At 37.0% G+C, this 21,561-nt stretch overlaps 1 protein-coding gene across 1 annotated transcript; it reads right to left on the reverse strand.

The window, feature by feature from the left end:
- LOC109835365 (tropomyosin alpha-1 chain-like) lies at positions 18,889–19,647 on the reverse strand. The gene is made up of 2 exons (XM_020403344.1): positions 19,419–19,647; positions 18,889–19,322 (listed from the first exon to the last, which is right to left on the reverse strand). Exons 1-2 carry the CDS (start codon positions 19,645–19,647, stop codon positions 18,889–18,891), a joined length of 663 nt encoding a protein of 220 aa, XP_020258933.1.

Below are 21,561 nucleotides of genomic sequence, written 5' to 3' on the forward strand. Positions count from 1 at the left end.
AAAAAACCACTTAGCTAATTTTTCATTAACCTTTCCATAAGAGAGAGAGCACATATATATAGAGTGAGATATGTCATGACTTATCTCATGAGTCATGCCATGAGTCATCTAAATGTAATGATTCCTTTCATGAGTCATGCAATGACTCATTTCATGAGTCATAAAAAGAGTCACGAAGAATCAAAACTATGTGCTAAAACCATGCTCCCAAACCATACCACCTTAATGATGTTAGACCCTAGAGGGGGGGTGATTAGGGTCTTATGCTAATCTAATCTGATTTTATGCCAATTAAAACTAATTAACAAATTATTCTTGCAAGATAGATATACAATATGTTATAAGCAAGAATTAGAAATATGAACAAAGAGAAATATCCTAGCAATGAGATATACTATGAGATATATGCGAGAATATACAAATAACACAATGGCAAATAATCTAAACTAGATAGTGGGCGATATAAATAACGAGCAATAGACAATATGAAATATCAACACAAGATAAGTGCGCCAATGCAATCACAAACAAACGATATGTTTATGGAGTTCGGTCCCCACGATCTACGTCTCCGCTCCTCACCTCGAGGAGATCTCCACTATCATAACTGGGTTTTCTACGCTCACCCGAATAACATTTACACATCACACTTAATTTTTTAGCTAACCAAAAACTTTACAATCTCACAATGTAACAAATTTGTTCTCTATAATAGATGAGAACTTAATATAGGCTCACACTCAATGTCACAATCCCACAACCTAAATTATACTATGAATGTAAATACAATAAGCTCAATGGTTGTGTGTGAACAAAGAGATAAATCAAAACAATTATACTATGAATGTAAATACAATAAGCTCAATGGTTGTGTGTGAACAAAGAGATAAATCAAAACAAGTCTAAACTCAATTTAAAAATACAATAAGCTCAATGGTTGTGTGTGAACAAAGAGATAAATCAAAACAAGTCTAAACTCAATTTAAGCTAGCAAAATAAATATGATAAATTAAGCATAAACAAGCTAGATAAGAAAACTTCTCTAAAACAAGAGTGGAAGGATGTAGATTGAAGCCCAAACAAGATTGATGATCTCCTAAAACTCTTGTGAAATTCTCTTCACAAACAAACTCTTAAACACTCTTTTAAACAAACAAAAAACAAGCTTAAATCCTTGTTAAATTCTTTTAAAACATTCTCTTAGTATATCAAATGATAAATGCAATGGGGTAAATATAGGGTAGAAGAAAACAATCCCAAAAACCCCAAAAAACCACTAAAAGATAAAATTCAGCAAGTTACCATTACTGTGCAATGGTAACATTGGCGGTCGACCGTGACGGTCAACAATGAGAAGTAAAACTGCAAAACTACTCTCTGCACTGCAGACGGTCGACGCTGATGGTCGACCATACTTTAGCACAGTCGACTGTAGCTGTCGACCGTGAATACTGACAGTTTCTAAAATCTAGAAATCTGTGTATCTGGTTTTGTAAAATCAATTAACAATAGTAAATAAACTCTAAAAATCATGATAATTTGAGGGAAGGTTTTAGACATGTAGATAAACATGTTAGAGAAAGAATTTCTAAAATATCATTTCCTAGTAGGGAGAAATAAATGTTTTAACACAGATATATTCTGAAAAAACTACTAAAAACTCAGTTTTGTAAATTCAATTAAAAATAACAAAACAACTCCAAAATTAGTAAAACTTGAGGAAATGTTTATATATATGATGATAAATATGTAAACAAAGAAATTTTTCAAATCGCATTTCCCAATTTTGAAAACGCATTTGTTTTGCAAAAAACATGCACGAACATGTGCACAAACATGAACTTATTTAAAACTTGATTTTGTAAATTCAATTAAACATAACAAATTATTTCCAAAATTGATAAAACTTTGGAAAAAAATTATAAATATGAAATTAAACATGTTAGAAAAAGAATTTCTCAAATTGAATCTCCCATTTGTGAAAACTCATGTATTTTTCAAAACTTATAAATACATGCGTACATAAACTTCTTGATTTTTGACTATTGAGTTAAACAATATTTTGAAACCTTATTAATTGATTTTATAGACTTAATGAAACATGTATACAATGATTGTTAAGTCCATAAACCAATAACTCAATATTTTGTCAAAATTACTCAGAATCAAGAATTATGTGTATGTGTGATATTGAGCTTAAAGTATTAACACACAAGTATAAACGCTAAACTAATTTACCCAAGCTTGATTGGTCTTCCATATGCTTGACTTGGTAAACACGCGGATGAAGCTTGAACTTGAATCTTTAACTTGGATTTGCATAGCTTCACTCCACTATTCCGTCAACCTCCATTGGATATGATCGTGAATGCTTGATTCTATCCATCCTCCAACATGTTGTTTGTCTATAATAAATAGATAAATACCAACACTAGACAAACAATATTAGTGGTATATTATTTGTTAAACATCATCAAAACAAATCTCCCCTTTTTTGATGATGACAAACAATTTACAAAAGAGATATATATGCATGAAAGAAATGAATATATAAATTAGAATATATCATGTATATAAATAAGAAAGGCTATACTCATAATATTTCTCCCCCTTTGACAACATCAAAAAGGGAAAAGCAAAAAAATGAAGAGAGCGAAAGCTCCCCCTATCAATATGCATGGGTGAGTATAAAAACAATAATAGAAAAAATAAAGACTCCTCCTATCAAAATGCCATATAGAATATATAAAATGAAGTGCTAAGGCAATCATATGTAAGCAAGCATAGATGAATATGCTAAATATCACTCACATACTATAAGATAATGAGAACACATATGGATGTACCATTGAAATAATGTGTCTCAAAACATAAACATAAAAATCATGTATAAAAATAGATTTATGAAATCAAAAGAAAAGGAACATGAAAATCATGCAAACAAATAAAAACAAATTAATTAATGAAATCATAAATCAAGATTTAAGCCCAAAAATGATGTTTGATCAATAAAAAAAAAATTTCTTTGAGGAACTTGATCAAACCACTCATAGAATACATTATAAAGCATATTTGAAATTTGAATCATCTATTTGTGCTATATAATGAATTCAAAGCAACAAGTCAAAACAAAAATTTTGACAAAATGCAAGAGAGGCAATAGTATATCAAGCTCTTAAGCTTGTTCCAACCCATATAAAGATTATTAGTACCCGGTAAACAAGATTTGGGAATAAATACCCAATAAATCTGGGGGGTTATATAAACACAAACCTCTCATCAAAAGTGAAACTAATAATCATGAAAATAAAAGAATTTGATCAATAAAAAGAATTGTTTTCATGTTCAAAAATTTAAAGTATAATTTTCAAAACCAAGAAAAAATAAAAATAAAAAAAAACACTAAAATTCTTGGTTTAAAATCAAATTTATTTTGGTACCCAAGAATTCTTGGTACCAAGAGATTTAGGGATATGACCCCTATCTTTTAAGCTCAAAACCCTAAGGTTATGAACCTTCTTGGGCGCATGTGGTGCATTAACACGGTCAAGGCAATAATCACTCAAATGACCCTTCCAATTGCAATATATGCAATGAAAGAGATCCATTTGTTTTTGTGGACCATTAGCTCGTGCACGAGAATCATTTGTAAATAAAGATTGTCTTTTAAATTTATTTTGCAAATGAGAAACATTCTTAAACAAAGGTAGTTTACTTGAGAAATTTGGCAAGTTTGAACATTTTTTTCAAATCATAACAAAACTTCGCCAAATGACCAAATCGACCACAATGATCATATCTATACACATGAGCATGCTTGTGATGAACAATGGGTGCATGTGTGTGTACATGTGATGAAGAAACTTGATGAGATGCACAAGGAGCATTGACATTTTTACGTTTGTGTGCATCATAACAAAATTTAGCTAAATGGCCTTTACGACCGCAAATAGAGCACTTGTAAACTTTGCTATATATATGTGCATAATGAGTGGATGATTTTAACTTAGACTTGGCACACATATCCATAAGCTTCTTATGATTATTAATGCATGTTTTCAAAGTTGAATTTAAAGATAAAATACGTTTATTCACAAGATTTAAATCTTTATTATTAGGCACATATACATGTTTATTAGAAGTAGAACATAGATAGTCATTTATAAAAGAAGCAGTATCATTTTTTATATTCTTTACTTCTAACTTGGCATTATCTCTTTCATGAGTTAAGCTAGAAATTGATAAGGTCAATTTTTCATTTTTCAAAATTAACATATCATTGTTTTCTTTAAGCAAGGTATTTTATTTTGCAATGACATCAAATTTGGAACCTAGCAACTCATGATCAGATTCTAAATTAACATGCTTTCTTTGTAAGTCAATAAAATCTTTATGCAATTTATTATAGGCATGCAATAATTTTTCACTAGCACAAGAAATTTCATTACTAGATAAATCTTATCGGGTTTGGAACCGCATACCATACTAGGGCTAACGCCTAGTGATTGTGTGCATGATGAAGCTCCAATATTGCTTGAGGAAGAATCCACCATAATCCTTTGAATCTCCTCCAAGTTACCATGATGTGCTTTTATGAAATATCCACAATTTGTAAGTACTATCAAAATGAGTAAGCTTGTTAGAAATAAAAGAATCAAGTGTATTAAGCATATATTCTAACACAATCTTATTCATGATAAACAATCTTTTGTTATTTTTACTCTACTTGGATTTCTTCATAATGGGTACAATATAAGCATTATTAATAATTTCCCATAAACCAATATTTTTAGATTGCACAAATAGTTTAAATCTAGAAGCCCATTGTGCATAGGAAAAATTAATGAATTTAGGAGCAATATTTGATTCATAGCCTAACAAAGGTGCACAATTCATGTCCATGATAAATATATATATGTGCAAGCAAGACAAATGAAATCTAAACAAGATTAGCACAAAAGAATAACTTGGATCTTTATCTCAAGGCGATTAGACCTTAAATTAAAGAGCACCAAGTTCTGATACTAATTGTTAGACCCTAGAGGGGGGGTGATTAGGGTCTTATGTTAGCCTAATCTGATTTTATATCAATTAAAACTAATTAAAAAATTATTCTTGCAAGATAGATATACAATATGTTATAAGCAAGAATAAGAAATATGAACAAAGGGAAATATTCTAGCAATGAGATATACTATGAGATATATGCAAGAATATACGAATAACACAAGGGAAAACAATCTAAACTAGATAGTGGGTGATATAAATAACGAGCAATAGACAATGACGATATGAAATATGAACACAAGATAAGTGAGCCAATACAATCACAAACATACGATATATTCACGGAGTTCAGTCCCCACGACCTACGTCTCCGCTCCTTACCTCGAGGAGATCTCCACTATCACAACCGGGTTTTCTACGCTCACCCGAATAACGTTTACACCTCACACTCGGTTTTCTAGCTAACCGAAAACTTTACAATCTCACAATGTAACAAATTTGTTCTCTACAATAGATGAGAACTTAATATAGGCTCACACTCAATGTCACAATCCCATAACCCAAATTATACTATGAATGTAAATACAATAAGCTCAATGGTTGTGTGTGAACAAAGAGATAAATCAAAACAAGTCTAAACTCAATTTAATCTAGCAAAATAAATATGACAAATTAAGCATAAACAAGCTAGATAAAGAGTTTAAGAAAACTTCTCTAAAACAAGAGTGGAAGGATGTAGATTGAAGGCCAAACAATATTAATGATCTCCTCAAACTCTTGTGAAATTCTCTTCACAAACAAACTCTTAAACACTCTTTTAAACAAATACAAAACAATCTTAAATCCTTGTTAAATTCTTTTAAAACATTCTCTTATTATATCAAAATGATAAATGCAATAAGGTATATATAGGGTAGAGGAAAACAACCCCAAAAACCCCAAAAAACCACTAAAAGACAAAATTCAGCAAGTTAACGTTACTGTGCAACGGTAACATTGGCGGTCAACCGTGGCGATCGACCATGAGAAGCAAAACTTCAAAACTACTCTCTAGACTACAGACGGTCAACCGTGATGGTCGACCACACTGTAGCACGGTCGACTGTAGCGGTTGACTGTGAAAACTGACTGTTTCTGAAATCTGGAAATCTGCGTATCTGGTTTTGTAAAATCAATTAAAAATAGTAAATAAACTCTAAAAATCATGAAATTTTGAGGGAAGGTTTTATACATGTAGATAAACATGTTAGTGAAATAATTTTTGAAATATCATTTCTCAGTCGAGATAAATAAATATTTGTACACAGATATATAGTTTCTAAAAAAAACTACTAAAAACTCGGTTTTGTAAATTTAATTAAAAATAACAAAACAAGTCCAAAATTAGTAAAACTTGAGGAAATTTTTGTATATATAATGATAAACATGTAAAAAAAGAAAATTTTCAAATCTCATTTCCTAATTTTAAAAACGCATCTGTTTTGCAAAAACATGCATGAACATGTGCACAAACATGAACTTATTTAAAACTTGATTTTGTAAATTCAATTAAACATAACAAATTAATTATAAAATTAATAAAACAATATTTTGTCAAAACCTTATTAAAATGATTTTATAGACTTAATGAAATATGTATACAATGATTATTAAGTCCATAAACCAATAACTCAATATTTTATCAAAATTACTCTGAATCAAGAATTGTGTGTATGTGTGATATTGAGCTCAAAGTATTAACACATAAGTATAAACGCTAAACTAATTTACCCAAGCTTTAGTGGTCTTCAATATGCTTGACTTGGTAAACACGCGGATGAAGCTAGAACTTGAATCTTTAACTTGGATTTGCATAGCTTCACTTCACTATTCCGCCAATCTTCATTGGATATGATCGTGAATGCTTGATTCTATCCATCCTCTAATATATTATTTATCTATAATAAATAGATAAACACAAATACTAGATAAACAACAATAGTGGTAAATTATTTGTTAAACATCATCAAAACAAAGGGGCCAATAAATGACTCATCTCATGACTCATTAATCAAGATATAATGAAGTGTGTATTTCATAAATAAAAATACCACATCAATACTGTGTTTCATAAATAAGGTATTGTGTAATTTTCCAATCATTAACTAATAAGTCATCATATGACCAAAAAAATCAATGAATTGACCAAAAGTTAATTGTTGACCAAAAAGTCAACCAGTTGACTAAAAGTTAACTTTATGGTAAAAATACTAGAATTCATTTCTTAAGCACATAGCATTCTGATTTTACCGATATATATAATCGTTTATGTGTATCTGGTGAAAATCATATATGTGTATCAATCATACGCATTTAACTCTATAAATTGTATTTCATAAGATTCAAGTACGCGCTTGGTATGACTTTAGGGCTCAACTTAAGAATTGGCAGTGGATCATATCCGTAAGTACAATAGAGGTACTAGTTACACATGAAGACTATCCGGGTATAAGTTATGATAAATGTCTGTAAGATGCTTATATAATTTTATCAGGACCACTCAGTGATAACATTGTACAGTCCGGTCTCTTCATCAAACAATGTCAAACTATCGAGCCTAGGGTATAGTAAACTGTCAAACCCTAATAGCTTGATTAGTGTTTGTTGATATTAAATTCATAACCTTTAAGATTAAACTGACACTAAGTTTATCTTATTTACCTTGGCTAAGGATTTTCAGGCTATAGTTATATCAAACAATCTTATGACATCAACCCTCTATACTTAGATAGACAAATCTCATCTTGGCATCTCAATATCTACTTATGTCTCGAAATGCACCTAATAAGAACCATTATGCACAACTCAATGAGAACTGTGGTTAGATAAAAGTCGAAGTATACCTATACTGACATGTAAGATATTGTACTCATGCCTTAGATCAAGAGATTACTTTGTACTATATCACTTGAGAACTTCTATTTGACAGTTAAGTATAATTACTAACTAGACATTCTCGGTGAGTCGTTCAGTCAACTCATTCACTAATGAGTCACCTGTATACTATATCTTGATGTCTCACATCAATGATCCAAGAGATAGATCATCATCCTACCAAAGGAGAAATAGAGTATACACTAGTCTTCCCAAAGTGATGGTGTCTAATTTCTACACTTCATCGACTAGGAACATTTTAGAATATATGTTAGCAACAAATTAGATCTCTTCATTATGATCATATCCGAAATGTCTGATAGTTTAGTATCATTCTAAAGACTTTATCTGTATGAAAATACTAGATAAATCTGACCAAAATATCATACTATCATTTTGAACAAGGATATTATATTCATAAGGTCCTGTTATAATATACAATTATTGCCTACAGGGCACCTATATCTAACAACAGGTGCTACGATTGGCTCTAGTCCTCAGATAAGAAATGGTGGGTCCGTATGACTAGCTACGTCCTCAGCTGATGGAGTGCGGAGTTGAAGGCCAGTGGATTGTATGCAGCCGTCCGTGCTACTAAGTATGGGTTGCCGGTTAGTGTTCATATTTTCTTCGCACTATTAGAGCTATATAATCCAGATATGAACACTTTCTTGACCAAGCGGGAGGAGTTAGGATTAGCTCTCTATGAAATGCACAAAGTTTCTGGTATGGCGATAGAGAACATGTCATATCAAGAATACTTTCCCTCCAACTAGCAGTTGGATCAGTTGAAGGCATGCACGCCCGCCTGATACGGCACATTATGGGATCTTCCCTGCCACTATCAAAAGCTTTGGCAGGCATTGGTCCAATGGTGAAGAAGAAATCTCCACAAATAAGTCTAAAGCAGTTCGCAGATTATCTGTTCAAATGTTTGGAGGATAGCTCTGGCAAGATGATCTGTGAGCTGGAGCCATTAACTCCCTCAGAGGTCAATGAGTTGATTGAGATATCCAGCGCCCGATCTTATACTACTACTGGTGTTGAGGGTAAGTTTCCTGCGCAGAAACCAATCCAGTTAAAGACTCTCTTGGCTGGTTACCTCCCGCTCTGGTTGAAGAAGTGTGTGGTGTCGTACCAGTCCACTGACGCCCTTCCTATAGTGGTACTCTATTTGGTGGTTCAACTTGCTTACGAGAAGAGTATCTTCTTGCTTCCGGCGATGGTTGCCGGCATACACCGTGGGCTCCGTCAAGTAGTTGCTACTTTCACACAGGGAGGAGATGCACCGTCGGCTCAGATCCCTCTGGCAAATGTAGAACTTCCTACACCTACCTAATGGCGTGGCTAGTTCATCACCGCTCTGACATGATGTCAACACTGAATGTCATGGATCCATCCATTCCCCTACTGTGATTGCTTGAAGAGTGTAAATGGAAAGGGCGTAGCCTCCCGGAGGTGAGGAAGAATCTACAAATCCACAAGTGTTGGGTGTTCTCCACATGCTTCCCATAGTTTTTCGATCAGTACGATTATTCATTAGTTGATGAGGAAAGGCCAAGGATGAACCAGACTTCCCATGATGTTGGCTGCTTCAGATGGATGATAAACATCAGACCGGGTTATCTGATCTTGCGGATAAGGAATCACTGCTACATAGAGCTGTATTTGCCTTGTCGGTTCACTCGTTAACTTGGATATGATCAACAATACATTGGGAACCCAAATCGGAAGCTTCAGACTCGCTGCAGACTAGTGGACGACTCTCGGCCATGGGTATGGAGCATAACGGGTTGCACCGATGCTAGGTTCAGTCTTTCAGGTGCTGAACACCAGTAAGAGCTTACATTCTTATGCTGCAGGTGGTTACTAGTAGCTAATAAATTCATCTAGGTGAGGCCGATTGTGGAGTTAGCGGCCGAAGAAGCAACCCGGATTGCTACCAGGATGGTTCATGAGACTGAGTATCAGAGGAGACAAGGAAAAGAGCCCATCGGTCCTTCCGATAAGAGCAAACAAGTAATGGAGGAAGAAGAGGAGATCTTTCCTTCTAATGAAGAAACTTTGGAAGAAGATGTTGTAGGTGATGAAGGCACAGGAGTTGGCGGCAATGAAGAGGAATTCAAGACAGGTCTGTCGAACTCCTTTTTCAAAGAATGTTGGATCTGGCGATTACTGATCGGACTCGCCGATCCAACTTGCCTAAGCCTCCACTAGCTTCAACGAAGTCGATACTGCAAGTTTTATTCACCTATCCTAACAAGATGACGATTAAAATTCTAGGCGTGCCTTCTGAGGAAGAAGAGTCTCACCTCATCCGCCGAACGAGATCTCGAACCGCAGCTCAAGTTGCTTTGTGGGTCGAGTCGCATTCTAAGTCTGAGCAGGAGAGACCCATTGTTCCCGAAGAGGCTCGGTCCACGAAACGGAAGAAGGTGACGCATAAGTTACATGTCCATCCACGCACTTTCGAGTCGAAACCAGTGGGCGACACGCCTATCAGGAGGGGAGGTAACTTCTCACCATTGCATAGTCTTTCAATTCTCCTACTCGTTAACTTTTTGGACTAAAAAAATCCATGTTTCTTTGAAGATCACGAAGAAAATGAAATCTCATACAACCCTCCTTCTCCCTGTTTTGCTTTTTCTAGGAAACCCGCCTTTAGACAACAACTGCATGAGGCCATGACCGGGAGCCCGCAAGTGTTAAAACGGGTGCAACTATTGAAATCGGTGATGGCGCCGATGCTAGACCTGATCCAAATGTGAAGGTTTCAAGCCCAGGTATATCTAACACCGGTAGTACATCATTCAGGTGACAATTACGAGAATTGAACGATTCAAAATTTGTGCCTCCTCTAATTGTTTCTTTGCTTTATGCTCTTTTAGAGAAATTGCAAGGAGTGGGTGCGAGTGTTGGGGCCACGGAACCCGCTACATCTGCTGGAGGTGAGTCTACTTTTCACTCGTAAATTCTCAACTTTTCTATCTTCTATTTTAACACTAAGACTTCCTGTAGATGTCTCGATGGAGGGTTCAGATGAAGAAGAAACCATTCACCGTGTGGACATAGGAGAGTTGGATGTACCTTTGTTTAACTCGACACAAGGCCCTTCAGGATCTGACGACAGGCTATTCGATGACATGTTGTCAGAACAAGCCCATCGTGAGCCCGCTAAACTAATTATTGAAGCTGGTTCATTTGTAGTATGAGTTTTATCCCTGTGTTGTAGTTATTCATTTGTTAGTTTTCACTTAACCATAGGGGAGTTTTAATCGTAGGACCAGTCGTTGAGACTGATACAACTACTCTTGTTGAAAAGTCTGATGAACCTAAGGGTCTTGATTTCTTGCTGTTAGCAAGGACTATTATTGAGGCTTAGTCATCGGTTCCTCAGACTCAGCTCATCATACCTTCAGAACCAACGACCGTAGCGATCGCCACAACTATGGGTACCAGCCTTATTGAACAAGTCGTGAGACCAACTAAAGAAGTTGGTGCGCCAATGGCTATTACACCTGCTGTAATTCCATCGGTTCATGAGGTTGGACAGGCAGAACTATGTGCGGGGCATTCAACTGAGGAAAGCTCTGCTGGTGTTGGTAAGTTCCACCCGTTATTTGACTTATAGATATTTTATATTTCAAATATTTATCTCTTCTTTTCCTTGTAGGGCTCTCGTCTCAGCTTCACAATCTCATCAAGGCGTTGCTATCAGATGATGACTCAGATCAAACCATTCTTTGGATGGAAGTCAGCCACTTCTTCTCCTTTGTGAGCACGATGATCAACAAACTTCTCCAGAAGAGGCTTTCTTTTGATCAATTCAGGCCATTTCTCAAGCTCAAGATGGTCTCGATAAAGAATGCAGGCTCCCCAGATCTAGCGAAGGCTATTGCTGACGACTTGGATCGTCTAAAATGTGAATTTCAAAAGTTACAGGAGTTCCAAGCTGCAGGTGCTCCTACCTACATAGCCGCTCAGATGGAATCTCGATTGCAAATGTGGCGTGATACCCGAGTATCTGCTGGACTCGAGGTTCAAATGCAACGAGGTGGGGTAGATCAGATGAGGACAACCCTTACTGACAAGCTGGCAGCTCTGTACAATCTCGATTCCTCTCTTACATTAACTGACAGCAAGATAGCGTGGCTTAAGCAGGAGCTTCAGGCAGAGGAGGAGGCTTAGGCAATCTTAGAATTGGCAAGGTGTAATGATGAACATGCTTTAGTCGTGATATCCAAAAAGTTGGAACTCTCAGAATTGAAGCTAGCCAAGATGGAGGAGGAGGTCGTGAAAACATTAGCTGCCACCGAGGAGTCCTTCAAGGCTGAATTACAGGATGCGTTTGAGCGAGCTTATGAAGAGGAGTTGTCTATATTAGAACAACAAGTCCTTAGTCATAAGCTTCATGTAGATTGATTGTAATTCTTGTATCTATAGACTCGATTTTTTATTAATAGAAGATATTTTTTGCTCATTGTATTTTTATTATGATTTCTCATTCTGTTTAGAATAAACAACCATAATACTCATAGGATTTTTGACAAACCCTCAGCCATTAACGGATTTGACATGTCTTTACCGGTTACCATTTGAATTGGGCTAGTATGTGAATTATCTAAGTCCGTTTCACATATAATGTTATGCTAAAAGAATAAACTCTCTCAGACTTGGTGTTACGTCACCGAATACGTAGACTTTGTTATTTTCATGGGAAAAGACTAACCGACAACGTATGTTAGGCATAGGCTTATTTCTAATTGGGGTTCAAGATAAAATCTCACATGCATGTAAGGCATGGATCCTGGTGTTATTAATAACAACCTGCCACGATGTCGAATACGTAGGCTTTTGTCCTTTTTACGGCAAAAGACTAACTGGCAACGCTTGTTAGGCGTAGACTTATTTCTAATTAGGCTTCAAGATAAAATCCCCCATGCGTGTGAGACATGGATTTTTGGTGCTACAATGTTGAATACGTAGGCTTTTGTCCTTTTCACGAGAAATGACTAACCGGTAACGTGTGTTAGGTGTAGGCTTATCTCTACTTAGGGTTCGAGATAAAATCCCTCATCCATGAAAGACATGGATTTTTATCGCTACGAGGTTGAATACGTAGACTTGATTATTTTTGCGAGAACGGACTACCCCGCAACATGTGTTAGATAAAGACTTATCTCTATTTAAGGATCGAGATAATGCCCCCCCAGAATGAATTCTAGTGTCTTTTTCTTTACGGTGAAAGACTGACCGGCAACGCGTGTTAGGCATAGACTTTTGGCCTCTTTGTTTTGATAATATTTAACAAACAATTTATCACTAATGTTGTTTGTCTAGTGTTTGTGCTTATCTATTTATTGTAGACAAACAACATGTTGGAGGATGGATGGAATCAAGCATTCACGATCATATCCAATGGAGGTTCACCCGTAAGTGTACCAAGTTAAGCTACATCGAAGATCTATCAAGCTTGGGTATATTTAGTTTAGGTTTTATATTATGTGTGTTAGTACTTTAAGCTCAATCATATATACACACACATATTTGGTTTTTATATATATAGTTATATATATACATATATGTTTTGGTTTGATAGTTTTCAAGTTTTAATATGAAACACTTGAATATAATTAGAAAACATATTTTTGTTTCATACTTACATGCATATATATGATTTCATCAATATCAGTTTTATTTAGTTCAATGAAAGGAGGATTTTTCAAAACCATCCGCTTTTGAAATTTATTTTCAAAAAACAACCCATTTCAACATTAATTTCAAAAACCGATCCAGTTGGATGAAACTAGGTCAATTTTTGAAAAAAAATTCCCAAACATTACAGGAGTTGAACTCCCGTGAAGTTTAGGATTTTTTTTTAAAAACCGACCCAGTTTTAACCAACTGGGTTGGTTTTTGAAATTAAGATTGAAATGGGTCATTTTTTGAAAATAAATTTTAAAAGTGGATGGTTTTGAAAATTTGTCCTTCAATGAAATCATGTTTTAGTGCATTATATATGTATTTTGATAAAATACATTATATGTGTATTTTGATAAAATACTATATTCATTGTTTATAGACTTCATAACAATAGTTTACATCTTTCTTCAAGTCTATAAAATCATTTTGAATTGTTTCAAAACATGATTAAGCTAAAATGTTAAAACTCATATGTTCACATTTTCATGTTTTGGACTATTTTACAAAATAATGATATTTTTTATTTGGGAGATCCTTTTTAAAAACTAGTTTTTGTAGCATGTGTATTATTATATCTACAATCATTTTCTAAAGTTTTATATTTTTTAGAATTTGTTTGATATTTTTAAACAGTGTTTCAAAATCAGAAAACTGTTTACAAAACCTGTTTTTGTCATATGTCTGTTTGCGGTCTACCGCCACGGTCGACCGCCCCTGAGTCTAGAGACTCAGTTTGATTCTTGATGGCTCATGGTCGACCGTGACGGTCGACCGGATGCAGTCCAGAAAGTTTCACGGTCGACCGCCACGGTCGACCGGCTGTTGTCCAGAGCCAAACCCTGGCCTTGGCCTTTTTGCTGCTTGCGGTCGACCGCGAGTTTTCCATGGTCGACCGCCGATCTGATCGTTGCACTCCAACGGCTAGTTCTAGCTGTGTTTTTCTGTGGGCTTTGTTGTCATTTTAGTGGGGTTTTTACTGAAGTTTTGAGTGGGTATAAATACCCCATTGCCTTCAGCTCTTCAAAACTAATGAGAGTGTTTTAAACAAGTTTAAGAAAGTTTTAAACAAGGGTTTATGTTTGGTTTAAGTTTGTTTTAAAAGATTTTAAGCAATTGAGAGTTTAATTTTGTGAAATCAATTTCACAAGAGCTGGAAGAGATCATCACTTGGTGTTTGAGCTTCAAATCATCTCTCTCTTACTCTTGTCATTTATTGGAGAAGTTTTCTAAACTCAATCTTGCTTTACTTTTATATTGTTTGATTATCATTCTATTAAGCTAGTATTTATATTTGAGTTTAGTTAATTTAATTTTACTCATTGTTTACACACACCCACTTGAGCTTATTGTATTTACATTCATAGTATAATTTGGGTTGTGGGTTTGTGACATTGAGAGTGAGCTTAATTGTGTTCTCATTTATTGTAGAGAACAAATCATTTGTTGTATTGTGAGCCTATTTATGAAGATCACTTTTTAATACACTTGTACACCGAGAGAGGTGTGTGGTGAGAGACAGGGTCATCCTAAGAGGAGTGCAGTAGGTGGTAATGCCTAGAGAGGTTGTAATTCCTAACACTTGAGGGAGACATGGACTAGATACCAACACTTAAGAGGATGTAAAGTGTGATTGCAAGAGTGTGAGATTGTAAAGTTTTCGGTGAACTAGAAAACCGAGTGTGAGGTGTAAACGTTATTCAGGTAAGCGTAGAAAACCCGGTTGTGATAGTGGAGATCTCCTCGAGGTGAGGAGCGGAGACGTAGGTCAAGTGGTTAGACTGAACTTCGTGATCATATCGTTTTGTTTGTGATTGCATTGGCGTACCTATCCTTGTATTCATATCTTATATCGCCTTTGTGTATTGCTCTTCATATTGACCAATCACATTTGTAGATTGTTTATTTCTCCTTGTATTAGTTTATATATCCTTGTATATAATTCCCCATATATCTCATTGCTAGGATATTGCTCTTTGGTTATATCGCTCATTCTTGATTATAACATATTGTATATCTATCTTACAAGAATAATTTGTTAATTAGTTTTAATTAGCATAAAATTAGATTAGATTAGCATAAGACCCTAATCACCCCCCTCTAGGGTCTAACAATTGGTATCAGAGCTTGGTGCTCTTTGATTTAAGGTCTAATAACCTTGAGTTAAAGATCCAAGTTATCTTATTTGTGCTAATCTAGTTATGATTGTATTTGTCTTGCTTGCATATATTCACATATATATCATGAATATAAATGTATTTCGTTTAGGCTATAATCTAAATATTGCTCCAAAATATAGAAATTTCTCTTATACTCAATGGTGCTCTAAATTTAAAACATTTGTTGAATCTAGAAATATCAACTTATGGGAAGTTATTGATTGTGTTTATATTATACCCACATTGGAGAAATCCAAGTGGAGCAATCATGATAAGAAAATATTTACAATGAACAAGTTAATGTTAAAACTTTTGCATAATGCTTTTGAACCATGTATTTCTAACAAACTTGCTCATTTTGATAGTCCTTACACGATTTGGAAACTTTTTGAAGCATATCAAGGAGATTTGGAGGAGATTCGACGCGTTGTGGCGGAATCGACTTCAAGTGATAGAGGAGCATCATGCACGCGACCATTAGAGGATAACCCTAGTGTGGTAAGCGATTCGGAATCCGATGATGATCTATCTATTAATAAACTCACTTGTGCATATGAGAAATTATCACATGCCTATACAAAATTGCAAAATAATTTTATAGATCTTAAAAGAAAGCATATTAGTTCAAAATCTGATCATGAGTTGTTAGCCTCTAAACTTGATGTCATTACTAAGGAGAATGCTACACTTAAAGAAAACAATGACACACTAAGTTTAAAAAATGAAAAATTAACTTCATCTATTGCTAGCTTAACTCATGCAAATAATAATGCCATGATAGAAGTAGAAATAATTAGAAATGAGTTTAATTCATTTAAATATGATCATGTTTCATCTACTTCTATTTCCAATAAATGTATGCAAAATGATAAGTTGAGTCAAGTTAAATATCGCATATCTTGTTTAGATTCAACCTTAAAAACATGTATGGTAAATAACAAAAAGCTTATGGACTTGTGTGCAAAGTACTATGTTAATTCTTCTAAGAAACCTACACACTATGCACACATGTATTCACAAATATTCTATTTGCAGTCTTAAAGGCCATATAGCTAAATTTTATCATAATGCACAAAAGCTTAACAAGCCTATTCATGATTGTGCATCCCATCAAGCTTCTTCATCTTCATCACATGTACACACACATGCACAAAAAGTACATCATAAGCATGCTCATGTGTATCAATGTGATCTTTGTGGTTGTTTTGGTCATTTGGCCAAGTATTATTTTGATTTAAAAAGAAAATCACGTTTGCCAAATATTTCTAGTAGACCACATGTTTTTAAATGTGATATTTGTGGTAGATTTGGCCATTTGGCAAAGTTTTGTTATGATTGAAAGAAATGTTCAACTTGCCAAATTTCTCAAGTAAACCACCTTTATTTAATGATGTTTCTCATTTGTGAAATAATTTAAAAGAAAAATATTTATTTGCAAATAATTCCCTTGCACGCCCACTTGGTCAACATAAATCATTTAACCCTCTTCATTGCACCTATTGCAATCGGAAAGGTCATGTGTACAATTTTTGTTTTGACCATGCTAGTGCACCATATGCGCCCAAACGGGTTCATAACCCTAGGGCATTGAGCTTAAATGATAGGGGTCATGCCCCTAAACCTTTTGGTACCAAGAATACTTGGGTACCAAAATAAATTTGATTTTAAACCAAGAATTTTAGTGTTTTTATTTTTCTTTTTCTTGGTTTTGAAAATTATGCTTTGAAATTTTTGAATATGAAAACAACTTTTCTTTGATTAATTCTTTTGTTTTCATGATTATTAGTGTCGTTTTTGATGAGAGGTTTATGTTTATATAACCCCCCGGGTTTATTGGGTGTTTATTCCCAAATCTTGTTTACCGGGTACTAAAAGTCCTTATATGGGTTAGAACAAACTTAAGAGCTTGATATATTGTTGCCTCTCTTGTATTTTGTCAAAAATTTTGTTTTGATTGGTTGCTTTGAATCCATTATATAGCACAAATAGATGATTCAAATTTCAAATATTTTTTATAATGAATTCTATAAGTGGTTTGATCAAGTTCTACAATGAAAACTTGCTTTATTTGATCAAACATCATTTGAGGTTTAAATCTTGATTTATGATTTTATTTGAGTGATTTGTTTTTACTTGAAATTTTTTTTCATGATTCTCATGTTTTTCTTTCTTTTGATTTCATAAATCTATTTTTATACATGATTTTTATGTTTATGTTTTGAGATACATTATTTCAATGGTACATCTATATGTGTTCTCATTATCTTGTAGTATGTGAGTGATATTTAGCATATTCATCTATACTTACTCACATATGATTGCCTTAGCCTTCATTTCATATATTCTTTATGGTATTTTAATAGGGGGAGCAATCCCTATATTTTTATACTCACCCATGCTTATTTGTAGGGGGAGCTTTCGCTCTCTTCATTCTTTTGTTTTCTCCTTTTTGATGTTGTCAAAGGGGGAGAAATATTGTGAGTATATCTTATTTTGGTTATATATATATGCATGATAATTCTAATTTACCTATTAACTTCCTTTCATGCATATATCATTTTTGTAAATTGTTTGTCATCATCAAAAAGGGGGAGATTGTTAGTCTCTTTGTTTTGATAATGTTTAACAAACAATTTACCACTAATATTGTTTGTCTAGTGTTTGTGCTTATCTATTTATTGTAGACAAACAACATGTTAGAGGATGGATGGAATCAAGCATTCACGATCATATCCAATGGAGGTTGGCGAAATTGTGGAGTGAAGCCTAGCCCGCGAGGCAAATTCGTCGTCTGAACTCATGTGGTCTGAACCCGTCTGAGGGTTTAGACATTCAGGCTCGCACACCACTCTGGAACTCGAGCTAGTCCTAATTCCGCCTGCAGACGGAATTCGCCTACAGAAAGAATAAGCCTACGGCTAAAATCCGCCAACAGCTGGAATCCGCCCGCAACTAGGATTCCCCTACAGCCAAACTCTGACTAGTGCGGATCCGTGTTGAACAATAAAAAAAGGGGTGGGGCATGCATAAGATAAATAATGACTAGAAACAAAAGGATAATTCCATTCATTAAAAGAGATTCGAATACAATGGCGGAATCAAAAGCAAATTACAAATCTCGCAACCGCGACTCCACCTCGCGAATCTCCTCAGCACGCTTGAGCTCGAGCCTCCTTAAAATCTCTCGACGAAGATCCTCCACAAAGAGCGAAACCAAGTCTTGGACGGTGTGCCTGGCCTCCTTGAGGGCTTGGTCTTTCTCCTTAATGGAACCGACGATCAGTTGCCGTCGAGACTCCAACTCCTCCAACTCCCCCATCAGCTGCTCACGAGTCTTCTCCTGATTGACTAGCGAGGCCTGCACATTAGCAATGATTTGCTTGGTCTTCGCTATCTCCGAAGACAAGCGAGAGAGGCGGGAGTCAGCCTTTTGTTGCTCTAGGCTCACTCGTTCGTTCTCGGTCTTGACCTGCTCCAACTCTTCCGCCAACCGCGCCTCTAGTGATATTGTCTCATCCAGTCGGTGATCGCGCTCCTCCAATGCTGTTTTAACCTCACCGGATGTGAGACGAACAATCTCGGAGCTCGTCGTGCGAAGGGTAACCAGCTGTCAGATAGCCCTCTCTACCTCTTCCAAACGCTTGAAGTATAGGTTAGCTGCAGTGGCACCAAGCTTCTTGATCAAGAAAGCCATGTCATAATCAAGGTCCTCCTTGAACTCCTCAAAGGGGCAGCTCTCTTCCAATGCGAGCTTGACGCAGTCAGCGAGAGTGTCTTGGAAATTAGCAAGGGTTCGAGCCACCTTCCTTTTGCACGAACGCACCAAAGGAGAGAGGGTAGCCTCATCTGTCGCGGACACCATAGCCATGGTGGAAGTGGTGGCAGATGCCGTCAAGATCGAAGTGCCAGCCGACGTCACTGGAATATCGGCCGTGATGCCGACGGCCACCAAGGATAAGGAAGCGGTCACCAGCCGAGTGGGTGTATCCCCTTGGTTCAGGGACTCTTGTGCCGGTACTCCACCCCCGACCAACGCTTCTGCAGAAACAGGGATGCCCCCTTGTCAGTATAACACCTCTTCATGAGCTAACACCTCCTCCTCGCTCGATATCACCTCGTGAATCGAGACATCGTTTTTCGCCTCTGATTCTCCCATCTCTCCAGTCGAATGGCCCTCCTGAGGTGGGAGAGCCTCTTTACCAGTAGCTTTATGGGGTGGGCCAGCTGCGAATACAAGAGGAAGGTTAGTAAATACCCTCGGGAGGAGCCCCACTGACGGTTCAGCATGAACGGATCGACAACGCTAGATCCTACTCTTACCTGAGCCACCAAGCCCCTCTTCGCCTCCACCTCCCTCCTCTTCGTCGGAAGGAATGGAGATTACTCTCTCAATGGTACCTACATTAAGCCAACACAAATGTCAGGTGGTGCGGATTCGACCTTACGCCCAAAGGCACGGTGTTAAGGATTACCTTCTGGTACGGTCGTGGAGGTCGTCGAAGCCCCCTCCTGTAGCCTCACACCTGATTGTGGAGGAGCATCCTCCGAAGTCGTCGGGACCATCCCTGATGTGGTGAAGGGAGCAGGCGAAATACCCCCAGTCACAGGAGGAGTCACTCCAAGAATGATCACCTGAGTAGAATCGTCCTGACCTTCCGCCGCGAGCCCTCGTGACGGACCTTCTTGGCCGCCTCCATCCTGGAACTCTCGGCCGTAGTCTCCCGCTGTCGTTTAGAGAGAAGCGAACTACTCGGAGACAGGAGGGGCATCCCCATCCGTCCAGCTATCGTGATCCGGGCCTATTCCCGACGTTCACCTGCCCGGACTAGCTCATCAGATTCTCTCTGCCCACCGGTGGGATCCAGCGAAGGGCCAGGGGACGGAGCTTGAGCCTCAAGTGCCCCGGATTCATCTAAACCTACATCAAAGCCCTCAGTGTCTTCAGCGGGATCTTCCGAGAACCACCCTCTAGCAGTTTGGTGGCCCTTCCGCCTCGAGGGACGAGGAGCTCCCCTTGGACGATGCCCATGTTCCATCAGACAGGAACTATGGAACCGGAAGCCCTCAGGATTAGCACTAGCACCCTGATACCACCGGCAGTATAAGAGTGTGTGGTGCAGATCACGATCCTTTACAGGTAGCTCGAAGTGAGCTTGGGTGCCGCCAGCGTGAGTCCAGAACCATCCCCGAACACCATCCACTAACCCTCCTTTGAAATATAAGTGGGGGTTGATGTTTCCCACGTACAGTTGGTCATACCCGAACTAGCGGGAAAATCTGCAAGGAATGTACTGCTCGAGGTAGCACACAGAGCCTGTTCGCAGGATATGATACCCCGGTCGAATGTTCACCAACCATCGAAAAGTGCCACAAGAAAGAACGGTGTGATGGTCCACCGTCGATACATCGCTAAAGGATTCACCATACCCTCCTCCCCTAAAGTAGGGGAAGAAACGGTGAAAATTATAATGGCCGAAGTGGGACAGCATCTTCCTCGCGTCAGGGCTGTCTTTACACTTCCACGAGCATCTCTCCTGGCACTGGACGAACGAAATAAACTTTTCCCCTTGGAGAGTAGCTGGGGTACTCATCAAGCACTCGCAATGGTAGACAAACCACGCCATCAAGTAAGTATAGGGAAGCCCCACTCTAGGGTTAGGAGTCCTAATGACTTCACCTTCCCCTTCGACGACACTCGACACACGACAAAATTGGGCCATCAATGTGCGGAGTCCCCGATGGATACACGCCACCATCACCAACACCAACGCGTAGGACTTCC

The sequence above is a fragment of the Asparagus officinalis genome, chromosome 3, assembly GCF_001876935.1.
Source record: "Asparagus officinalis chromosome 3, Aspof.V1, whole genome shotgun sequence".
NCBI lineage: Eukaryota > Viridiplantae > Streptophyta > Magnoliopsida > Asparagales > Asparagaceae > Asparagus > Asparagus officinalis.

Excerpts from the sequence above, each read along its gene's own strand:
- LOC109835365 (XM_020403344.1), bottom strand. The coding sequence starts at position 19,647 with ATGGCTATGGTGTCCGCGACAGATGAGGCTACCCTCTCTCCTTTGGTG. Across the intron at positions 19,323-19,418 it reads AGCTAACCTATACTTCAAGC|CATTGGAGGAGCGCGATCAC; the intron begins GTTTGGAAGAGG and ends AGGTTAAAACAG.